The 25,628-nt window shown below is 33.5% G+C and overlaps 1 protein-coding gene across 2 annotated transcripts; it reads right to left on the reverse strand.

Annotated features, from left to right (window-relative positions):
- Positions 1-2,124: 2,124 nt before the first annotated feature.
- Positions 2,125-18,064, reverse strand: LOC114164227 (DNAJ heat shock N-terminal domain-containing protein). 2 transcript variants are annotated; one of them, XM_028048813.2, is made up of 20 exons: positions 17,672-18,064; positions 17,520-17,589; positions 16,656-16,698; positions 14,806-14,883; positions 14,593-14,674; positions 14,416-14,498; positions 11,863-11,920; positions 11,311-11,421; positions 9,280-9,337; positions 8,990-9,086; positions 8,193-8,228; positions 6,948-7,084; positions 6,702-6,772; positions 6,555-6,608; positions 5,779-5,921; positions 4,947-5,087; positions 3,304-3,543; positions 3,097-3,156; positions 2,563-2,838; positions 2,125-2,484 (listed from the first exon to the last, which is right to left on the reverse strand). In XM_028048813.2, exons 1-20 carry the CDS (start codon positions 17,823-17,825, stop codon positions 2,344-2,346), a joined length of 2,133 nt encoding a protein of 710 aa, XP_027904614.1. In that variant the 5' UTR covers positions 17,826-18,064; the 3' UTR covers positions 2,125-2,343. The 2 variants fall into 2 exon arrangements, with proteins under 2 accessions (XP_027904614.1, XP_027904615.1); XM_028048814.2 differs by having other exon boundaries at positions 2,125-2,472; positions 17,672-18,061.
- Between the last annotated feature and the right edge of the window lie 7,564 nt (positions 18,065-25,628).

Genomic DNA, 25,628 nt, shown 5'->3' on the forward strand with positions numbered 1-25,628 from the left:
AATTTCATGACAATTTTGATAACGTATATACACATATACAAGCTTTCATTCCTATGACATTTGAGTGCTTATTAGTTCTTGTTTCCTAAACAATGTAGAGAGAAAGTGACGCTTTCCATGATTCATTCACACTTGTCATGCCTAACTTTATGCTTGGCTTTTCATTACTTGATTTTACTTATCTTGTAAGAGATTTGTAATACCTTGATTAGGCTTCAAGTAGATCCTTGCATTTTTGCCTTCTAATGCTCACACCTGAACCTTATTGAGCTTTATAAACCAACGAGCCGGATGGGCCCGACGAGCCGGACAAGTCTGATGAATCGAACAAACACAACAAGACAAACGGGCCCAATAGGCCCAACGACCTGGACAAGCACCACGACTCGGACAGACCCAACAACCCAGACTTGCCCAACGACTCAGATAAGCACGAAGACCTGGAAGAGTCCGATGATCCAGGTGGGTCCGACGACCCGAACAGACCCGACGAACCAGATAGGCATGACAACCCAAATGGTCCCGCTGACCCGGACGGGCGCGGTGGTTTGGACGGGCCTGACGTCCAAACAAGCCCTACGATCCAGACGGGCTCGACTATCCAGACGGGTCTAACGACCCAAACGGGCTCGACGATCTAGACGAGCTCAATGACCCAGATGGGTCCGATAGTTTGGACAGGCCCATCCAGGTCATTTGGCCGGTCAAGGTTGTAGGACCCGTCCAAGTCGTCGGGTCTGTTAGGGTCGTTGAGCCCGTCTGGATCGTCGAACCCATTCTAGTCGTCAGACTCAGCTTGGTCATCGGGCTCGTCTGGTTCGCTGGGCCCATTCGGGTTGTCAGGCCCATCTAGGTTGTCACGCTTGCTTGGGTCGTTGGGCCCATCCAAATCGTCGAGACAGTCCAAATCGTCGGGCATGTTCGGGTTGTCAGGAAAGTTCATGTTGTCGTGTTGGTCCGTATCGTTTGGCTCGTTCGGATCATCGGGTCCTTTCAAGTTTAGTTGGACTCGTCTAGGTCGTTGGACCCATCTTGGTCGTCGAGCCTGTCCGGGTCATCGTGCTTGTTAGGGTCCACGAGCAGGTTTGGGTCATTGGACCTGTATGGGTCGCCATGCTTGTCTGGATCATTGATCCCGTCCAGATCGTTAGGCCCATTCCATGTATAATAATATATATTTTAAAAAATAATATATTTTTTATGTTAAATATGAAAGCTCATGGGTTGACCTTGATCCATAGAGTTTTTGTGAGATTTTTAGCCCTGTAGACTTCTTTGATGAGGACTTTTTTTCAATATGGGTTTTTTTGACCCTAGCCCACATAGACCAGGACTAAGCCCTGTGGACTGGCCGAATTGACACCTCTAGCAACTGCAAGCTTACACCAAAGACATTGTAAGAATCAAGTCTGGGAAGCATATTTACTATATACTTGTAAATTTGCACTTTTTCATGCGCATTTTGTTGTTTTTTGTGTTTTTGTTGTTTTGAAAGTGCTTTTTCTAGTTTCGAAACCATTTACTATTTTTAATTAATAGTAAAATCTACATCACGATTCCTTTTCATGATACTTTGTTGTTGCATTTATCAATTTAATTTGCTTCACTTTAAAATGCTTAAAGTAAATTAATGCTAGAACTTAACTTGACTATTTGGATTGAAACTTATTTTATGCAATTTTCAAAATGATTGAGGCCTTCCTTGTTTTAAATCATGGTCAAATGCATACCCCCGAAATAATCCCATTATGCATTCCATTAAAGTCAGATTGTTCATTTCTTTGATTCTGAAGCTCACTAGAAGCCAATGAATGAAGTGGAAAATACTGAAAAACCTAAATTGATAGAATTTGAAAAGCATTGAAACTATTTTAGGAGTTAACATTGAATAAGTGTGGGTTTCAAAACTAAAAATGCAATTATGTAGCTAAGATAATTTGCTCGATGAATTCAAGCTTTTAAACTTGTTTGGTTTTCGCTAAAAAATGTGATGAATTGCTTGACCACTCTTGAAAGTTCAATTTAGTTAAATACACTCCACCATAAACATTATAAACATTATGCAATACGGTCAAATTTTCTTGAAAATCCGTCCTTAAAAAACTACCAAGTGTAGAAGCCTACTTAACCAACACAACAAACATTAATGACGAGACAAGTTAAAAATAGTTCATAAATCATTCTAAGTAATAATTAATTATCTGCGCAAACAATTAAAAAATCTTTAAATAATCAATTATATTTTGAAAATAAGCAATTATCTTGCTCCAAACGAAGAACTCCACCTTCAGACCATGTAACATTGTGTATTTTCCTTTCCTTCATGGAGCAACCAGACTGAAATTACTCTGAGTCAGAATCTGATAGTGGAACCTGGTAAGAATTCGATGGTTCAAAATCAGTCATAGAAGGGGGTGCTTTTTTATTTGACCGATTCCTGACCCGGTCTCTAGGTTTTTTTTCCCTTTCATCCTGTGAAAACATCTGTCAGAATGAAATTATACAAGAAATATAAACAAATTTGAAAAAAAAAAAAATGCTAGATATCAGGGCAAAAGTTACCTTGGAGCTGGGTTGACTTGGTTGATTTGATTCAGATGGGTGATTGGAACTAGGTTGATTTGGTTCAGAAGGATGAACTTGTTGGCTCCTACGCAGCCATATAGTACCCAAAGAAATTAATGCACCCAAAAGCAAAAACGGACCAACTCTAGGATCCTCACGGTATATAGAGAGTCCACTAAGACTACCAAGAATACTCTGCTTCAGATTGTTCAGAGGAATATTTTGTGAAATAGGTTCTGTGTCATCAGGGACAAGCTCAGGAGTTCGTAGCGACTGCAACGAGGAGATAGTATTTTCTTAATCAGTAAACTACACAATTAATCCCATCAACAACCTCTCATTTTAAAATATTAACCTGGGCAATTGTGAAATCAAATGATCACAATAATGAATGTAAAGTGACATTTAGAGAAAACCGGTAAACAGAAATTAAATACTCGAGTGAGGGCCAAGGTTATTAATTCAACATTGAATGTGTCCCATACAATAAGGCTTACCTACAAAACCTATTCAAAAGGTAATAAAACTTACAAAGAATGGTAAGTCTCTAGAGTCACCATCAGAAATAATGTTTGCAAGCCAGTGGGTAATCTGCAAATGAAAATAGAAAATATCTTAAAAGAACTGTGCATCTACGTCATTGTACATCATTAGTTTTTACGATGACAATGCACTAAGTTATAAAAGAGATGTAAAAGCAGTTTATCATTGTGAATCTTTTATTGCAAAATGGCAAACCTGTGAAACATCATCTTCGCCCTTGTACCCAGCGACAAACTGGCCTGCAAGATCAGAATCACTAATTAGATCTTGGACCAGTGATGATTTCCAGTTGGATTTTTGTTCTTTTCTCAAATCAACAGCACTACTATTCCTCAGGTAACGAATGACAAACAACCTAGGAATATCAGTCACACTCCGTCGTTGCCCACAAGTGTGATCGCTACCCGCTTGACCAAGGTAAAATTGGCAGTAATCCTACACAATCAATTTAGGTAAATAGCTCAGGTTAGAAATAGTGGCAAAGATGATGTAAAAGTATTTTCAATTCAAAATACATCAGAAAAATTTAAAGAAATAACTCACTTATTTTAGGATTTCGGATTTTGAAAATATGAAAGATATGTTATTGGAGAAGCTTTTGGTTTATTTTGTTGTATAGAATAAAATGTAACACAATATCAAATATTAACAATACCCCAATCTTATCTTCCTAAATCTAAATAATAAATAAATATATTTTTATCTTTATGTAAAAGATATTTCTGAAAAACTAAAAGATTTTTTAAAAACTGATTTAAATAAAAGATATTAAGCAAATATTGTCAATAACTTATGAAGAACATAAGAATTAGGGGCATGTTTAGTTTGAAAAATGAATTTGCTTTCATTTCCTGTTCAAGAGACAATTAAAAAGACATAAAAAATCTCATTTTCATTATGTTTCTCATTTCAAATATTTGTATATGAAACTGAAAACAAAAGAAAAATCTGGCATACACGACGTTGAAATGGAAAAATAGAGCAAATTTAGAGAATACTGTGTCTTAGATACTTGGTGGTGACTTTATTATATTGTCTGAAAATGATAAATACAATTGATTATATTTGTTCCTATAAATCACATATTGTTTCCGTTATACAATAAGTACACAATAATCAAAATTGATTCTCAACAAAATGAAAAGGTCAAGTTCCGAATGTTTTGTGTTAGCATGGAAGCACTGGGATGTGGGCCAAAGCAATAGTACTATAAATGTCACGAAATAAATGAGTAGAAGTAATAGGTGAGGCATAACTGTAATGTGAACCCTTTTACATTATCTACAATGAATATAAGAACCTATGCCTTTTCAAATGCCCCTATTTCCATAATTTCCATTAAAAAGGGCAAAACCAATACTCCAAGCCACTGTAGGCTAGTGAACAAAACCATCTCTGTCCATATGTAATAGATAATACATTTTATATTTAACAAAACAAGTGCATCATCCGAAAAAGATAAGTAACACCTGGATGAATATGTAAAATAGGACATTATACTGTGGTAAAATCTGGATGGATATGCATAATAAAGCATTCTAATGATTTAGTAGTGAAATTAGGTCATGTGACTAGTTCATCAAAGTGACGTATAATACAGCCATCATCTTGCAGATTAGATGCTGTCAAAGCAGCAATTTAGAATAAATTTTTGCTTTGATGCCCATGGGTCATTGTCAAATGAAATTGGTATTCTTAAAAAAGTTCTCTAATGTTAAATCAATCACTGATGTCAAGCATCAGCATTATGAGATTTACTCTGATAAAAAAGAAGGGTAATTCACTTAGAAACACCAGCTAAAAAGTAAATCATTCAAATGAAAGAAAAAAAAAAATACCTTTTGCTTTTCACCATCAAGCCAAGCAAATGTCAACCGCCTTCCCTTAAATGCATCCACAGCTGGAGCTAAGGATTGATTTTCAGATGATGCATCCACTTGGCTGTACTTAGAAAATGTTTCTTGGACCCTGTACATAGTCTATGGAACAAAATTACAACTCTACCAAATTTGAAGCTGTAAAAATAAAGGGTATAGTCGGTTTAGCACAATAAGTATTGAGATATTTTTTTTAGTACAGCAAGAAAAAAAAAATTACATTCTTAATACAAAAACTTTAATTTGTTAATTTTATTTAAACTCTGTTAATGGTTGAAGTAATTGAATATGTGTTTTGGTCTTTAGTAATTGGTATGTGTGTTTATTAAAGGAAAAATTAATGTTAATATGTAATTAACCTTGAAGGACTCTTTGCCTTTTGCTTTATAAATTTAACCCTTAGTGGTTTCTTCAAAGTTAATTGCATGTCAACATTAACTTTCCTCTTAATAAACACAAGTGACAATTACTGAAGATCATACTTGTGGACTTACCTTAACTATTTACAGAGTTCAAACAATATTAATGGAATTAAAGTTTTTTACTAAGATTGTAAGTTTTGTTCTCACTGTACTAAAAACAAAATATAGCCATACTTGTTGTTTCGAACCAGCTATTTACCCAAAATAAAAATGAAAACTAGAATAGAGCCTCAAGTTTACTTTACTAGGAACCTATCAAAACTTAAAGTATCAATTATTATAACAGTGATTTGACTTTTATAAGGAACTAAAATTAGCATAATTCTCGATATAAACAAATTATGCCCAAAAACGAGACTAAGAAGACATACTTCACGCATTCTGTTCAGCTCCAGACTTGGCCTTCCAACTACAATAGCACAATACCATATCATTGTATCATAACCAGCACGAGAATAGCCATGAGGATCACAACCTAGCTCCATTGATGTCACACTCCTTAGTTGCCGAAGCTCTGGAAGCAAAAAGGGTGAACAAAAATTTACCATTATATTAACAAAAGTTAATATTAATAATGCCTTGAATAGAATAAGACATGCATCAGATGGACAAACTAATTTATTTATATATACATTCAAGGAGTATTTGTTGTTATACGCAGTAAAAATAGTAATCACTACCTAGTACCTAGTCACAAGAAATTGACAAGAAAAAGCCCAAAGGCACATAGTATGCAAACAGACAAACAGTTTTGGGTTAATATTGTGGTCCTTGCCACATGTGTTGAGAACAAAAATTAGTCAAAGTCATTGCCTACATGATATTGGGCATCCCAGTTTTTATTTTCATTTCTCTTCAGATGAATGAACTTGATACTAAAGTTTTATAATGTATTGTCATACAGGAGTAAACTATCATATTTGTTTTCTGAAAACGTTTGGTTTATTCCAATCTAGGTAGAAAGTAATTCCATCTATTTCAGGATTAGATCTTTGAACTCTCAATTGAAGTTAGTGCACTAGTCCCACAGCAGAGTCTCCACCCAATTTTCCCAACCTACCTTTAAAAATTACAGGTACGTAATTTTTCATTTAGGAAAAATTATGGCTATCAAACATGCGAATGTGAACAATGAATTTGCATCTACCTTGCTGTTTATTATTTTCCATCAAGTTCAGAAAAATTGAATTGTTGATAGAACCTGCAATACACAATGCATAGACAGTCAGTTGATTGGAAGGGCAGATGTATATTCGTATGGTAATGGAGTAATATGATGAAAGATGAAACAGACCATGGTGAACCACAGGTTTGACACCAGGGTCTTTAAGAAATACAATAGCCGGTGCAGATTCCACCCCAAATCTGAAATTTGAAAACAGATAAACCAAAATAAATTCAACACTTCAATGCCAGATCAAGCAATGAACCAATAGGCTGGTGAATATAACAATATTCATAGCACCATCCTCTTCTGTACAGAAAATGTAATGCAGAATATTGTTTTCCTGATTCATATTTTCTGAAAATTGTCACTTACGCTCCCAACCAATAGGAAGATTCCTCTTCCCGCCAGAGAATGAATGCAAATGAAGCAAAAGCCCAATAGTCTTTAGCTGCTTGTCGTATAAATGGGGCAGCACGCTCACCAAATGTTGAGAAAAAGAGGACTTTTACCTATATGCGATGATTCACAGAAAATAAACCTTAAAACAGATAAATTCTAGATCTACTCAATCAGAGGGCATCCAAACAAGATTAAGTGGGTGTTAGGAATATATTATTTCAAGGAAATAATTGTTCTTTTTCTAGCAAGACTACCATAAAGATGACAAAAATGAATTACTATTTCCTTAACCTTGAAACTTGGCCCAGAGGTGGAAAATTATTTTTTGAACATCTACAAGCTAATTGCAAAGGAGGACAAAAGTTGTATAACGTGTAAAAAATGGAACTTTTGAAACCAAAAGGATTTTTCTTCTCCAAGATTAATCAAAGCCAAATATAAGTAATAGTTATTTCAAACCTTTCATAGCACCATGTTCTACCAGCATATTTTCAGGTCAACCAAGCACAAGCTGAATGTCACAATTCATGACTCGAAAATTATTGTTTACGCATATTATGGTAGAAGACTGATTTCTGAACATATTAAATGCATTATTGCTGCCACAAGACAAGATGTGGTAGTGTAACAGTAGTTGTTGCTCATTGGCTAGAATTAGGGCAGAAAACTTAAGATACAGAAGAAAAGTGGCTAATGTGTTTCCGATGACATGCTCAAAAAGAATATTACACCACTGGACAAAAGAAGTTTAGCATTTTCTTTAAATAAAGATTGACTGACCACTATTTTTCAGCCATATCTTTAAGCTATTGCAAACTGTACAGGTTACAAATTACTAAGCAAGGAAACTGAGCAACAGTTTACAGATGCATTACAGCCATTTGTAACCTAATTATATTGGATAAAATTGACTTCTCAGTAACCTCAATCAGTTACACCAGAAATCCAGTAAAAGATCCACACAATAATGTGAAAATCGTGTTATGAAGTGTGTGGCATTCTGTAATTTGAAATATTTTCAGGTAGGGTTCCTTAAATATAATTTTCCTCAAACAATTAACAACTTAAATAAACATTAAACTTTATTCAATAAAAAAATGTGTGATGAAAGTACAGAAGTTGACTAGTAGGTGGAAAATATAAGAACGATATTTATGCTAAGAAAGTCAGAGAGCAAAATATGTAGATTTTTTTAACAGAAGAGCAATGTAATTGTACCTTATGATGACTAGTTTTACCAAGAAAATTTGGCACCTGAAATTTTGAAGTGGCATTCCAAATACCCTTAGTAACCATTAAAACTCACAATAGATAATTTATATTCCAAAAGCAAATCAAGTTAGTTGGACATTGGACAATAACAATGAAAGCATGATAACCCAATAGGAGTTAGTTTTCAAATTAGATATGCCATGAACTTGTTTAAAATCTTTGTTCAATTGTCCTTCTACCAAAAAAATATTATTTTCATTATTTTAAAAGCAACCTTTCTAAGAATAATAACTGAATTGGTCAATCTTCGACGCTATACCTATTTCTATAAGCTAAAGACCAAATAAAAAAATATTATCATGTATTTGGTTATCACTTATTCACTTTGTTTTTGGTTACTTAGGCATCATTTCATAAACTCCACCCTTTTCTGTGTATTGTTTTAAATATTTACAAAGCATATCCTGAGCCTAGACAAAAGTAGAGGTTGTGTTAGGCAGTCAACTTCTAACATAAAAACAGTGCTAAATTTGTATGGCATGGACATATGTGATTGTTTAATGCTGGATAATTTGGTAATGAAATTTAAGAAAGGCCAGATGAAAGAAGGAGAAACACTTTCATGTTTATTTAGTATGGGAAATATTTGATAATGAAGTAGAGATACAATAATACTGAAGAAAACAATACCATGTAATGGGAAATATTTGATAATATATTTTCCTATCAAATAATATCATATATATTTAATATAATCAATTCATATTTTTAACATATTTAAATCATATTTTTAACACGTTTACCAGAGTTTCCCTTGAGTAGTAGTTAATTTGAGGTAAAGCCAGTATAGTTGTTGCAAACCAATTTGTAACCTTATCAACCGTAAGCTCACCATTAAACCTGACACAAGAAAATAATTTATAGTAACTCCATGTAGTAGAAATGACTAGTGCAAGTAGACTACAAACATGATATAATAATGATTATTGACCTACTTATCCAAATGTGAATTAACATGTCAGTAAAGTTAAAAAAAATCAAAACTCCTATTCTCTAATCTCAAATGAACCCTTGGTTAAATAATAAAACTCACCTCCTAATACATTTAGGAGAACGACATCCTGCAGGAATGGCAACAAGAGATGGAACACCTGGACCATTGTTTTCAATACATCAAGACAAGGAAATGCTATCTTTATCATGGAAAACTTTAAACAGACATCTACCATTGAAGACAGAAACAGGCATTTGTAAGTCAACTAGAAATTAGAAGTAATGGCAATTTATAAAGCTAAACCCCTTTTCTAATATTGCATCTCTAGTAACAACACTAATATTTATTTACAAACTTGAGGGGGAGTGTTGTAAATAGCATATTATCATGATAAAAAATATTCTCAATATCTTCAAAGTAATTAGGAAAAATATTAAGAATCTTCTTATTCATTTCAGCATAATTTTTTTTTCTTTTCTCAAAGGTTTTGATATTACAAATAGAGACTACGAGAATGTAACTAGTGTGATTGTAATTAATAAAATAATTATTTATTGTCCTACATATTTCAGGTCTATGTTGTAGCGAGCAGCAGAAAATCCACTGTCGCTTTCCACCATGACCATTTTTCAATAACATTGCTATCAAGTTGAACAGACTCATCATTGAAGGAAGACTGAGAATGCATAGAATTGTATATGTTCTGAACACAATATGTATTTATATTGTATTGTGTGTCTAATGCAGAGCACACAATATGTATTTATACTATTGAATAGAATCAATTATGTTGAATATAGAAAAAATAGGATTTGAGAATAATCTCCTTTGTGTAGAAAATACACATAGGGATTGTATTTATAATAAAGAAAATATGGGCCAAAATACATATGAAGACTAATAACAGTAGAAACAGAAAATAGGATATTAATGATATCTTAACAAATTACAATAAAGGCACATAATAATATGGAATCAATCACCCTAATTTACGATATTATGTAACGGTTGATTTTCTAGAAATTTGTAACCGCTGATTATATTCTAACAGTCTGAAATAGTTCTCTTCTTATAATTATGTTGTCGCAGTTCATGAGCGAGAATAAAGAGAGCAAGAGTGGGACTAGAAAGAGACCATTGTAACCAGACTAAACATTTGATCTTGTTGTCTCCAAACAAGATAATTTGGAGTCACATAATTAAGATAAAGATCTTGTTCAGAAAGAAAATAAAGAGGAATTTTCATAGTCAAACTAAATTATGCAACCTATGTGCTTGACTTGTCATCACCATAGCAAAGAATTTTTGTCATCAAGTTTCTCTGAAGTTATGAGAAAACGTGATTGGATCTAGCAGCAGAATAAATATGACAACCACTGCTAGTTGCAGTTCTGTGAGTTTGAAACCACATTGCCTAAGTCACCGCAGGTAGCAGAGGGGAACGTTGTGGAATATTCTTTTAGGCCATGGATCACTATGCTCTAATACCATATTGAAAGAAAATTATATTGAAACTGAATGGAAGATGTACCTTCTGAAGAGTTAGTAATTCTCTATTAAATTTGCTGTTATTGAGCAGCCAAATACAGATGTGTGGTACCTTATGGAATATCATCTATATAACTGTGTTTTTCTCCCATTACACAAAAAAATCTAGGCCAGTCACAGCTTTCTGTCTAAAAAGTATACTATTATTTTAATTTGATTATAAGGTCATCATTTTGTATTTATATTTAATCATTTATAGTTAATCAACATAGAAGGAAACCACCAATAATAAATCTGTTTTATCACAGGTATCCATGGATAGATGCAACACGATTGTTATAAAGAAATACTCACAAGTCTCACACACAAGTGTGTATTAAGTATACACAAAAAGAAACATACTCGGAAACAGCACGCATTGAACTAGTCTGATTTGGATAAAATGGAACAATCTTTACAGTGAATTTACAAATAATAATTGCACGTTTTGTATAGAATGCTCCTTATATTGGACTGTTTTATAAATATATAACAGAAGGGTCAAACAAAACAACTACTTAAACAAGGGAACATTCATTTTTTATAGGGATCCCACAAAAACAAAAGGGCAGAAACAAAAATTTGACTGTATTCAGCACATACCATTTCTAAAAAATGGTTTTCCAGTTGATCTTCTATCTGCAAGGTATATGGCAAGCTCCTTCTCACCAAGTTCCACCACACCAATGTTTGCAACAACATCCAATAAAGAAGCTAAAAGCAGAGAAATTCATCAGAATAAACTGGTCATTGAACTGGTGACTAAAATAATAACAAAGGGCTTGGATATCAATTAGATTAAATCCATGTAAAATATAAAGAATAGTGCCATAAACTTATCACTGTTTAGGGAAGGAAACACTGCCAAAAAACAGACTAAGTGGAAACTTCCAAGAGAAAGAGAGAGACAGAAACAGAGATAAGGGGAAAGATACACCTGAAACAAGTTCGCATATTTCTCATTTAACTTCAATTTACTGTGACAAGGAAATTTCTCTCCCTTTTCTAGCAATATAATTCAAAAACCTAAAGACTAAGTGACTAACTCAAGAAAAGTTAAATGCTATTAGTCAGAAAAGGGTAACATTTCCACAGAAATATATCACGTGCATAAAGAAAAAAATTTATCCCAGGAGTTAAGTTTAAATAACTTACCAATTTTATTCCAGGACTTGGAAAATTGAGCACAATTTTCACTCCCTGATGAATACAACTGATACAAATACATCCAACATCAAATTCAAGTTAATTTTTTAAAAGAATCAAATAGATAAAAATTATGGAAGCAGGCAACAATGGTGATATACAATCTTTACAAGAAAGATTGATCAAATATATCTTTCAAGAGACATCATGTTACTAAAAAGTAAAGAAAGCTGATGAATATCTTTCCAATTTACAAAATGGATTAAATATGACTAGTTTTCCATTTCATGGAATAATATGATGAAAAGCAAATAATTTACCAACATATAGTTATAGTCTCAAACATACCACCACATTTCTTTTGGAAAAATAATGTTCCAATATTATCAAAAATAATGCTATCTTGAAAGTTCACGTGACATTCCCAATTCCTATGTTTGAAGCAGTATAACAAAAGGTGCAAGAAGGGATGGTTAAGGTGCTAAAATCAGGGAACAGGAGTCAGTACCTCTTGATTAAGGTGCAGCCACTTCAATGAGACATGCCATTTTGGTTCATTCATTTAACCAAGGCATGACTTTAATGTATTATTATTTATTACAAGAGCCTTATCCCTCTATGTGAGGTCCACTACAATGGATAACACCAACACTATTTGGCCCAATTAAAGATTAAATCTTCAAAGATATTATTTACCTTGAGATCCCCTTAACTCATGCCTCCTAAGGGTCCCTTTTGGTCTACTTTTCATAGGACTAAAAGGCATGCAATCTACTCTCCTCACAGGTGTGCCACTAAGCTGGGCTAAAGAAGGACTAAGGCTAAGATACATGCAGTGACTATGTTGCTAGTATATTACAAATAGGAAGCTAAATTATCTCATAATGACTAGTCAGGACAACATATTTCCTATTAGGGTTGTCAATCAATTTCTCAATTCACCAAGTGATAGGCATAGGAATGCAGTTGATCAAATAAGATAAATCAATGAATAGGGGTGACGCTAATCATCCAAGGTGGAATGGGCAGGAAATGCTAGTGATAGACGATTCATGATAGGCTACTGTGTTCTAACTAGTGGAAACTTGATCTCTTGGAAAAAGAAAAATATGAAGCAAATTGTAGGTACAAGATCAAGTACAGAAGTAGAGAGTATCTTGTGGTTAAAGCATTTGCTTCAGCTGTTCAAATTTTTGAAGATAGGTCTCACAGAACTTGCTTCAATCAACATTTCTCCAAATCCTATCTTACACAAGATATAAAGGTTAATTGTCCTTTCATTACAGTGGAGTGAAGATCTCCCTTGGCATCATCAAGACTACTTTTGTAAGCTCTAAGGAACAACTTGCAGATAGACAAACTAAATCCTTACAAGATCCTTCGATAGGCTACATATGTAACATGCTCCCTACTATTTGAGATATTTATATTTCAGCTTGAGAGGGAATGTTTATTATTCTTTTAAGGTTGTTCAAGATTAACTCAACCCTATAAAATCGACTTGTAAAATAAAATGAGATTTGTACACTTATATATTGCTCATTATCGTTACTCGTAAGGTTGAGGATCCCGTTACCATTGCATAAATCACTTGTTACATTGTGGGCCTTAATTAGAAGCACAAGCAGAGTGGTGGTGTTCACCCCTTGGGGCTTTCCATCCTCATGGCTGGGTTTGATCCCTACACTAGCACACCCTCCCTATACTGAACAAACTCCTCAGGCATATTGAACTTTGGCAAGGAGATTGTGAAATTAGCTATTCATGCATTGCTTGAAGCTGTAGAGAGTGGAGGGAAGAACATAGAAGTTGTTGTGGTGATAAAAGGGCATGACCTGCATCAACTGGAGGAAGCTGAAACAGATGCCATTATTGTTGTTGTGAGATTGAAGCGGAGAAAGTAGCAACAAAGGCTACTAGAAAAGACCATCTTAAGGAGACGTGACTTTCTATTTAGTGTGTGATGCAAGCAGTGTTCTTGCTAGGTAATGGCTATACTCATTGAAGCTAAAATTGATTCCATTGTGTCTGAGATTGAAATAGGGAAAATGACTGTTGAGGCTGCAAAGAGTACTTTTTTCTAAGGAGACATGATTTATGCTACTTTTGTTTAACTTGTGAATTATTCTTACTAAAAACATGGTTTTGTAAGTTAAGTTAGGCCTAAACTCGCTTTCAAATTAGTATAATCAGATTTTATTCTTCCTTGTTATATTGCCAGGTTTAACTAGGGATAATTGATTTGATCCAAAACTTTAGGATCTCAGTAAGTGAAATACTCCGATGCAAGTGTAGAAACCAATATTTAAGGCATCATGGAAAAAAAAGTACAAGATTTATAGTCAATACAGTTTCAGAAACTCAGATTTTCATTCAATTAAATATAATATAATTTAATTGAAAATAGTTTTAATTTCATTCAGTAGTTATGGAGGTCAATAGTGGTAAAAGTACAGTTAATTTAGTTATACAAAATAAAAATATGAGTTAAAAATAACAAGAATAATTCAGCATGAAAGTTAGACGGTGATCACATTTGTTACAACATATCAACATATGTACCTGAATTAGCCATGGCTTAACATCTGGAAATATATACTGGAAGTCACTAGCTGTAATGACTTTAGAAGAATGATCCACAGATCCTAAGAGGTAAAAGATTTTGCATCCATCAATAAAAAAGTTTCCATGTCACATATCCATTGAAAAACTTCACATCTAATGAATGCTTTGACTAACCAGATTGGGCCTGAAGTAAAGGGAGGTTCAATTCTGAAATATGTTTCCCTGCATATTGCTTGCTGGCACTCTCAACAATATGCTACCATTGTAAAATTATATCATTTAATTAAACCATTTGGAGATGATAGTAATCAGGGATGATACAAACATTTACAAGAGAGATCTTAAAAACAGACACAAGTTTAAAACGATGGAAAAGAGAGTACTCACAAGTTGTTCATCAATACCAAATATGTCATAGTCTCTTTTCCATAAAGGATTTGTCAGCAACTCATAAGCATATCGAATCTGTAAAGCATGCTCTCATTGCAAATCACATGAATAAAACCATAGTAAATCCACAATGCTAATGTGGTAGTGAACAGCAATCAAACAAAAATCATGAGTAATACATAAAACCGTGTTAAAGTACCAGGGCATATGATAGGAAAAAAGAAATACCAATTTATCAGTAAGAGTACTACAGTCTCATTTCATGAATGCATACCCACCTCTTTATAACATGTTCGTGAGTTATGATATCCAAAACAGTTTCTGCATATTAATTTCATAATAGCTACACTGCACGCTCACATGTAGTTCACGTATCACAATTTAGTTTTTCTCTGAATTAGGACTTGGGACCTAACTCAAATCATTGTTCTTTCTAATCAGAGATACTTATTTGAATCACAGTTGTTACCGGCACTCAAATATTCTTAGGCCTTGTGACTTTGGGCCAATAAGGTTGTTAAAGCCCTCTTTCACCTATCATCCTTTGATCCAGTACATATTGGGCTTACCAATAACTCAAAACTGTGGAGAGGATACCAATATCTCAACTAATTGGGTTTTCTCCATGGTCCCTATATGACTTTTGTAATATTATACACTATATATAGGAGTGTGTAACTTAGTATCATGTTTTCATATTTTTTAAGACACTTTTCAGATTTACCTTCCAGAATTCTTAGTTTCACAATACTTTCACTATACTTTCCGTTGCTCCTTACCAGCTTGGAATGTGGCAAATTCACGTGACCAAATAATGGATCTAGGATAAGCTCTTGTACTATCAAAAAAATTGGCTGACTTAATTATATCTCTATATAAGTCATATTTCTAGTCAATATGGAACTAAACCACAACCTTTGAGGCCATAATTAAGGCAGGCCCCTAAGAGGGCCAGTGCTCCCTGCGATTAAGAATGCTTTACAACAGTGTTCACTGGAAACAAGGCCATGGAAATAGTACCCAGTCACTTATCCTTGTAAATTGTATCATGAAGTGTGTGGATGTGGGTGTTTGTAGTGCCATTTCATTCAAAGCTATTCTATCCTATGTCTCTACAAACAAACCAATACCAACAAGAACAATCAAATTTTGTATGCAGAATTAAATCTTACTGAAAAGCCCTGGTTCTTCGTATGCACCAATTCACGCTAGGCTAACTTCAATAGAAAGACCATACTTCAACTATACATTTGAAACTCACGTATATAAACAAAGTTTTCCTCTCTTCACATCATTCCAAGAGAGTGTTTGCAAGACCATATTAAGGCATTAAGGCAGGTGCAGTCCAACGTCAAGGCAGTACGTGTTGATCTCTGATTAAGCAGATTTGTAGCCTTAAAACCATGATGATGGGATTCATTCAAATAAATTCAACAGTCTCTGTTTGGAAGTATTAAGTATAATTTATATAATGTGAATCAAACTAGTCCTAAGAAAACAAATTGAATCATGAAACCAACACAATAAACTTAAAAGTTAAAACTAGATTTGGCCAAAGTGTAAACCAAGTGTAATGATCCTTATCATATGAGGGTGGTCTTAAAGCCATATGATAAGTAACACAAAGTACTTGGGGAATCCACCCTCAAAAGCTAGTTATTAAGGGGGGAAGAACCAAGCACTTGATACTCCACCGAACCTCCCATATTACTTGATGTGGGATTTGAGCACCCCATAATACCAAAGTCACTATCACCTTAGGAGAATGTTGTTCTTAGGAGAATTTTGTGCATCATACTGTAATTTGACTGATAGACAAGATAGCTGATAAATGACCTCTCAATTACCTTTAAAAACTCATGAATATCAAAAGCTTCGTCAGCAGAATTCCTGAAAGACAATTTAACTAATGTCATAAGATTATTAATAGCATGTTATGTAACCTATCACACAGAATGCTCCACAAAAGTTTAAGCACACTCAACAAACTAAGACCCGAAAACCTATTCAACAAACTACATGAAAAAACAAAATGACTATTCTTTATCTGAAATTTTGCTAAAAGAATCTTAGCTACCCTATTATGGCAATTAAACAATTTTTTACATAGAATAAAAACTCCAATTTAAAAAAAAAAAAAATGAAAAGTACACACACACACATCTAAGGTGCCCTAACTAAAAATAAACTTAATAGAAAAATGTAAGAAAATAAAATAACCAAGCTACAGTAAATAAGCTAGGTAAAGTGAGCACTGGGCACTAACCTAGGCACTACTCATCTCAAACAGAAAATGCAGAAACCAAGCATTTAACTATCCCTTCATCTTGCACCATACACACTTTTTAGGACTAAATGTTCAAAATAAATCAGGCAGTGAGTAAGAATTCCCTTTATGAATATCTGTTCATCCACAGTCCTTACACATAAACCGGAGTTTCAAATTGTGGATGGGAAAAGCATACTCCTTAATCACATCACAAATCCAATCCATGCACACAGCAAACGTTCGATTGTGCGTTTAGGTTACTTTATATTGAGAAAATAACCACTTTTATTTTAGCTTCTTGAAATTCCTTTAGCAAAAAATAAAAAACAGAAAAAAAAGGGTATGTGTAAAATTTAGAGTATATTCACAGTTACCACTGCCAAATGCTAAAATACAATAAAATCATCCCATAAACTAATCAAACGAGACATGAATGAATTACATTTTAGATTCAAGCTTCTCGTAAGCCTCTTGCACTTTTTCAACGGAACTATAGCTCTCAATTTGCAAAACTGCAATCACCAAACATACAGAAATAAAAAATCAGTTTTGCAATAAATAAATAGATAGATTGATTGATAAAGAAGGAATTACCATCGTAATGAGAACGAGGGAAGGCATTGGGAATAACGAAGAGCTGGTAGTACATGGCTCCGGCGAAGAGAATAATAGGGAGCGTGTAGGCTCTGAAGGTGGAAGCCACAGAAAGTGAGCGTGAAGGAGAAGAATTGGCCGAAACCCTTGACATGGCTACGGAACCAGGAGCGCTAACCTGGTTTTGATTGTGATTGCAGTGAGTGAGTGAGATTTGTAAGCTACTTTGGTGGTGCCTGTGTTCCTTTGTGTAGTTCTAAATGAACAAACTTTGTTCTGTACGTTTAAGGTTCTAGCTAGAGTACTCTTGCTCCCTGGTCAAGTCTTCTCTTTGCCTTTTCATCTATCTCTCCTATGTTCCATGAGCTTTTGCAAAAGTTTAAACATTCAAAATTTGAAGAGAACAATCTCAATCCCAACCATTCACTTCATAATAAATATGTGAGTATCCACATTTTTTTATTATAATAATAAAAAAATAATTTTTATCATAATTATTAAAAGAAATAATATATGAAATAATTTTTAACATTTTATTTTAGTAATTAATTAAAGTTTAAAATATAATTATACAATTTTAAAAAAATAAAATAATTAATAAACAGTTACTAAAAGGAAATTTTGATACAAAATTCTGAGTGAACCAAAACAGAATCTAAGAGATATATTATTTTGGTGTTATCATTTTTTTTTCCTTATATGAACGCGTTGGATAAAATTTTAATTTTATGATATTCTTTTAAATCTTAATGTAATACTCTTTTCAATATAAAGTTTATGCACATATTAAAAAGAATTATCTATAAATATATTAAAATTTAAATCACAAAATATATGATATATACATATATATATATATATATATATATATATATATATATATATATATATACCAACATTTAATTTTCTGTTTGTTAAGGATGAATACAAATATTATGGTAACTGATCACCTAATAGTTATTAATAAATTCTATGTAAGTATTTATTTTATTCAAATTATCAACCAAAATAAAATTAGTAAAGAAATAAATATTAGTTATAAAATAATCATTTAAATTTTGATTTCACATTTTTTTATTTAAATCTATAAAATTGAAATTATTTTGTAAAGATTAATTTTTTAAAATTTATATTTTGATACAATTCATTTAAAATTGTTTTCTAAGAAATCAAATTAATTTACATCAATATGTTATTTAGTAATTTAATTTGAATTTTACTTAAAAATTATTTTTTTATCTGAATTTTTGTTTTAAAGATTTAATTTTAAACAATTTTATTTCAATTTAAAAATATATATATATATATATATATATATATATATAATTATTTGTAGATATCCATAATTACTTGTCAGTATAAAAAACTATGGGTATTTTTTCATGAATATTCAATGAATAACGAGGTGGATAACACGAAGAAATTTTTAAAAGATTCAGATAACATATAGACACTCAGTAGTACTCATATCTGATTCCATAGGACGGATTATAGGAAGGACAATGAGTGTCATGTCCCCAATTCCCCAATTTTCTTAGAAAGTTTTAAATTATACGTAATATGGGATTGGAATTTAGTTAAGTATCTTTTATTTCTTTTATAAAACATAACATTTAAGTTAATAAATAATAAAACATAAAATCAAATATAATAAAAAATTAAAAAATTATTAATTCTCATTTTTTTCATATGTTCTTTTTTATTATTGAAAAAATAAGGTAATTTTTTTTTTGTTTCACTTGAGTAAAATATTAGTTTAATAGCTAGTATTATTTTTTATGAGTCTTTTGTATATTTATTTTTTATGAATATAGAAGAAAAAGTAATGCATTATGTATTTTTTTATAATCGATTTTTAATTTTGGTTTAATTATCATAGATTTTTCTTTTAGTATTTACGTTTTTCAATTTTTTGATTAGTTTATGATAACTTAACTTTTAGTCTTTTTTTAAAACAAAAATTAAGGTATATTACAGAATAAAATGAAAAATGAATTTCTTGCTAGCAATATAGTTATTTTTATTGAAAAATAAATAGCTTAAATTTAGTTTTGATTCAAATATTTATCAACAACAATTCTTTAGATATGTGTGATGTATTCCTTTTTATTGTATTAATGACTATAATAAAATATATAAATTTTGAGTATATTATTTTGATTCCCAAAAATTATTAGTCAAGATCCATCGTGTAAGACCCGGGGAAAATTTAATTAATTAAATAATTAATTAATAAATGCGAGTAGTGAGAGCCTTTATAAGATTTAATATTGATTGTTGTAATGTGGAAAAGTATTAGTTTAAGTGATTGAGAGTACTTTATTGTGTTAAAAGACTTGGGTTTGAATCTTATGTATGTCAATTGTGTGTTATTTGATCTATTATTATTTTTAATAATATACTTGATCATGTTGAGTGATAATATAATCATAGAATTATATTAATCATCACAAAACATGAATTTGGTTAAATGGTTATATATTGAGTTGGCATTGGAATGGTCATGGGTTCAAACCTTGGTAGAACCATATTAAGCTTTTTTTTTGCCAAAATTCCTTGTTCCTTGTGGCATGAAGGTGAAGGGGCATAGGAAGCAAGGAGTGGGTGAAAACAGCTCATAATGGAATTTGAATGGCAATTACATTCATTTTAATGTCATTTTCGTTTTTGGCTATTAACCACAATTAAGGACCATAATAAAAAGGCAAACTAAGACAATTTGAAGGGTTTTTGAGACTGGAAAATTATAGTGTTGTGAGGAACACAAATTCAAAGGAAACAAAGTGATTAAAGAGTAAGCAAAGGAGCTGAATTGGGTTGGAGCCAAGGGAGGAAATTGGTGATCAAGGAAGAACTCTAGAGTCATCCTTTTTAAAGCGAGGAATCTAGGTTAGGGGAGTTGAACTCGTTAATTTTGTGTTTAAGATTAACTCCATGTTGTATAACATGATTATATATGATTATCCTCTGTCTTTGCTTAAATTTCGTGTTTCTGGAATGTTTTCAGAAACCACCTGGCGGACGATGAACTACCGCCAGGCGACTCATGCATTTTTCCAGTTTTTGTGCACATCTACTATGAACCACCTGGCGGACGATGAACTACCGCCAGGCGATGCGTGTCAGTTTGGCACGGTAATAGTGTTTCTTTTTGTGATTCAAGGTTGTTCTGCTAAGAAAAAAGTGGTCTTAGGAATTGTTTATAATGTAAATATTTCATAAGTGGCAAATCGTGAGGTAACGGGAAGTAATTGGGTGAGATATTGATTATATGAGTATTAGGTTTGAACCATTTGGAAAATTGGGGCTTTTAAATTAAGAGATGATATGATGCATAAAAATAATCTGAATTGAATAAATATGATGTGTGCACCATATAATTATCTCAAGACGAATGTGGGAAGGGTTGATTTGGGGTTTTGGGGTTTACGCAAATGCAGAACCAATTGGGATTTTTCCAGAATTGTATGCACCGCCTGGCGGCAGTTCATGAGCCGCCGGGCGACTCATGTTGACACAACCCAATTATTGGGTTTTCTGTTAAGAATAGCCTGGCGGTGAAAGGTTGTCGCCAGGCGGTGCACGTGGTGTTTTGTTCACGAAAAATGCTATTTTTCGTACTTTTCACGCATAGGAACTGCCGAGCGGTATTTTAGTCCCGCCAGGTGCCATATCCTCACTTCTGGGCGCTAGGCACCACCATTTTTTTTGGTTTTTGTAAAACTGCATTTCTCAGTTCGTTTACCGTCAGATTTAGGTGAAATTTTGACAGTTGGTCCATAACATGTGGTTCTTCATTTTGAACGGTGGATATTGGATTTGGAGGTCAGTATCTAGAGATATACATTACTTAATATTGCTGATTTTGGAGTCTGTAAAATACATGAATAAGCTCTTGATAAGTTCAAGTAGCTTCTAATGAAACATGATTGGGTTATGCAGTAAGTCTCTATCAATTTGAATGTTCCTTTGGGTTAGTCACATGTGGAGAATTGGTTTGGTGAAGGCATGGGTGTCAATATTAAATTGCATTGGTGCATAAGATCATGTGCTTAAAATTGTTAGAGTGTTGCTGCTTCTATTTTGTTTGAGCATGCTTGGGATGGTCTATATGACTAGGGATGAATGCACATGTGAGGTGCTATAAGGCCTGGAACATTATAGATGGCAATGCCTTTTATTAGGGGTACTCTAGAATGAGAGCAACCTGTGTGAAGTGTGCTTAAATCTGAACTAAAACCAGTACTACGCAAGTACTAGTGTAGCGCCTGGCGGTGGTGATCGACTCGCCAAGCGACAACGTAGAAACAGGGGGTTTTGGATCACGGTGGCGCCTGGCGGTAAGGAAGGGTGCATCAGGCAGAGTCTATAGTTTGGTAAATACTAAGGCATGTTGCGCCTGGCAACACAGGAAGTCCCGCCAGGCGATAGTTGCAGTGATAGTAAAGACTAAGGCGATTAGCGGTTGGCGGTACGTGTCCCCCGCCAGACGATCTGGAAGCGGCAGCGCCTGGCGGTACGTGTCTCCCGCCAGGTGATTTTGCTGCATCAGATTGGTGTTATACTTGCTATGATGTGCGTGATCTACAAGGCTTCTATGATATCTTAAAGGTCGGCTTGTTGGTGTTTCTTGAGTTGAGCTCGAAACGTATTCCTTGAGTTGATCTCGGGATAGGGGTTAAGCACGTGGCATTCCTCGAGTTGAGCTCGGAATGACATCCCTCGAGTTGAGCTTGGGATTGCGAATGAACACGAGGAACCCTTGAGTTGAGCTCGGGTTGGCGAGTGTTGCCGGTGTGAGTGTGCTGGTTATGGCTAGTACGGATGGGTCAAGATAGATTGCCCTCCTCAGTAGTTAGCTGACAAGTTTGGTAGTATTGGGACGTTACCAACTATGTTCGTATTTGGGAACTCTACCTGGCGTTATGGTGTATGATTCGTAGCAATGGTTTCTCGCACGTGTTCTATCGGTTGTGGCCGATAGGTATGGCAGCAAGACACCTTGGGGTACTCACTAGAAGACATAGAACATGATTGACATGGTTGTGGCCATGTGGTGTGGAATCAAGGGAAGGGATTCCTTTGGTGTGTTTGTGTGAAATATATATAAATGTGTTTATATTTATATGTTTATTCTGTTAGTTCACCCTATCTACTTGTGTTTGGCAATGATCGTATATGCGGTATACGTGAGCAGATGGTGTTGCATGTGGATCTGATGAGGCATAGAGCCGGAGCGGGGCTAGTCTTGGGGCAATTTTCTCAGAGTTTTTACATTGTCTTTATGATTTCAAATCAGTTGTAATTATTAATATTACTGGACTATTTGTTAATGGTAATAGTAATTATATTCAAGGATTTTGGAATTATTATTGAAGTAAATAAAGTTTTGAAATTTCCCGCGTTTTTGGGAAATGAATTTATAATTAATGAGTTTTTATTTTTCTTATTTTATTTTATTATTTAAAATCATAATATCCTGACGGGATGTTACACACCGCAGTGAGTTGAGTCGTTATCATTCCTATTTAAGACTAATGTAAAAGAAGAAAGACAAATTATATTAAAATTTTAGAAACATCACATACACATCTAATGTATTTTTAATTCATAACCAAAAGTCTTAATTGTAACATATCATTTAATAGTATAAAACTACTAAATAAAACCTTAAATATTGATAAGGCAAAACAAATAGTTATAGGCATATATAAGATATTAACATAGTTATCCAACAATAACTATAATAATATAAAACATATACAAAGCAACTGAAGATATCAAGAGTTTTTCAAAAAGAAACTACATTTATACAACCTCAAGAACCCTCAACGCTGCTCAGTAGTCTCATTGTTGACCCTAGAGGAGCATACTCACATGCATCCTCCTTTGCTTAAACAGTTAAGTGATCATTGCAAAAGAGACAAACAAGACATCAACCAGACAAAAAAAGCAACAGGGTAAGCTAGTGTAAAAGAAACATTTATAAATAATTTAAGCATGCCAAAAACCCATAAAACATGGTATTTAACATATCTAAGCTTATAATCACACAAGTAGTTGGCATTAAACTCAATTATTTCGATACATGCATTTGACATTGAACTCATTAGTGGTGTGCACATGTGGTGGTTCCCAAACTCTATATAGTTTGGCCTCAAGGGGTCATCACCCAACCACACAAAAGGTAAATCCCCGTCGCGCCTAGGACCAAACAAGTTCAGTGACTAGAAATTCCTACGACTCTCACCACATAACCTATTATGCTTTACTTGAGTGTGAATAGTTTTTAGAGTATATGATACCTCCATATTGAATCCATATGTCAATGCATACAATACAATTATCACCACACAAATTTTCTCTTTGAAATTCCTTCAACACCATCATACACACTCACCACAATATATTCACTTCAATTTATAACAATGAAAACTATAAAATAAGCTTCACATCAACCACAGAACATCCAAAATGGAAAATTAGACAAAATAGGGCATCTAACACTCAACTCCATTTGCCTCGCAAAAATTGGCGCTTAGCGCCCTAAGGACAAGCTACTCATAAACCTATAGAGGAGTTGACGCTCAATGCTGCTTGCATGACACTCAACGCTAATCAACTAGCAAAAATTGGCGTTTAACGGTGGAGAATGACACTCGACACCATATCAGGTGACAAAAATGCATTTTGTGGTTTTTAGGCAATATAGACTTGTTTCATAGCTCAAATTGGTACTTCTTTTATAAATATTGGTCTAAAAATAATTTTTAAACACATAGTGGCTGGTACCAATTTGATCAATGAACCAAATTCCACTTTCTCCTAATTACCACAAGTTGAAACAACAACATTTCACAATTTATCAAACCATCCAAACTACCATAATCATACACACCAAATAGAATCACCAGAACAACTCAGTTTAATCATAAAAAATAGTCAACCACAAACTGCAACATAAATCTCAGGCACACTAAAAACCACTGGCTTCCCTTACTTTGACAGATCATCCCCAAAGTTCTAGAACAACAAACACCCTTCAACTCACATGATAGTCTATCTATACATAAAAACATCACAAACATGATCAAACATAACATTATGATCATTGATCAACAAAGAATTAAGAAGAAGACTAAAACCTCACATGCAAACATGAGATAGTCACATGCAAGCCACATCAAACAAAAACAAGAATAGGCGAAAATCTAACTTACCCCAAATGAAGAAATTGATCAGTTGATCTTGATCAATCATCGCAAGGAGCACTCCTACGGTCTCTGATCTTCAAAAAGACTAGTAGATGGTGAGAAGACTTAGAGAGAATGAAGAGAATTCTTAGAAAGAAATTTTTAAAGAGATAAAGTGTTTTTAAGTAATGAAATCTTTTATGAAATTTCTATTTACACTTAAGCTTTTTAATATTAAAATAATAGGGTCTCACTATTTCAAAACATTGCGCTCTTAAAACATAATTTTCTAGGTTGTCACGGTAATCTCAATACAGGATCACATAAAAAGTCTTAAATGAGCGAATAACAAAAAATATTAAATAAGGGATACCCATTCCTTAGTAATTGTTTTCACATTAAAAGAGTTTCACCTTCTAATAAAGAATCCCTAAGGAGAAATAACAAGTCTATTAGGTAAGGTCTTTTTGCCTTCCTACAAATTTGTGAACATTTAGTATCATTTAAAGGTGGTGGGTGCACTAGTTAGCAAAGATAATGTTTATAATTTTGCTCTACCAAGAGAAACTCCCATGAAAACAGTTAAGATTAATTACAAAATTGTTACCCTTATACAACATACAATGATATTTATAAATCCTTCTCTTAATTCCCCTAACCAACAAAGAGGCCCTCCTAACTACCCACTACATCACATTGGTTCTTTTGCCTCCTAAAATAGAACTTTAATATTGGAACCTCTTAGTACCTAAGACAATTTGTTT

This window comes from Vigna unguiculata, chromosome 9 (assembly GCF_037176805.1).
Source record: "Vigna unguiculata cultivar grain cowpea cultivar isolate G323 ecotype 2 chromosome 9, ASM3717680v1, whole genome shotgun sequence".
NCBI lineage: Eukaryota > Viridiplantae > Streptophyta > Magnoliopsida > Fabales > Fabaceae > Vigna > Vigna unguiculata.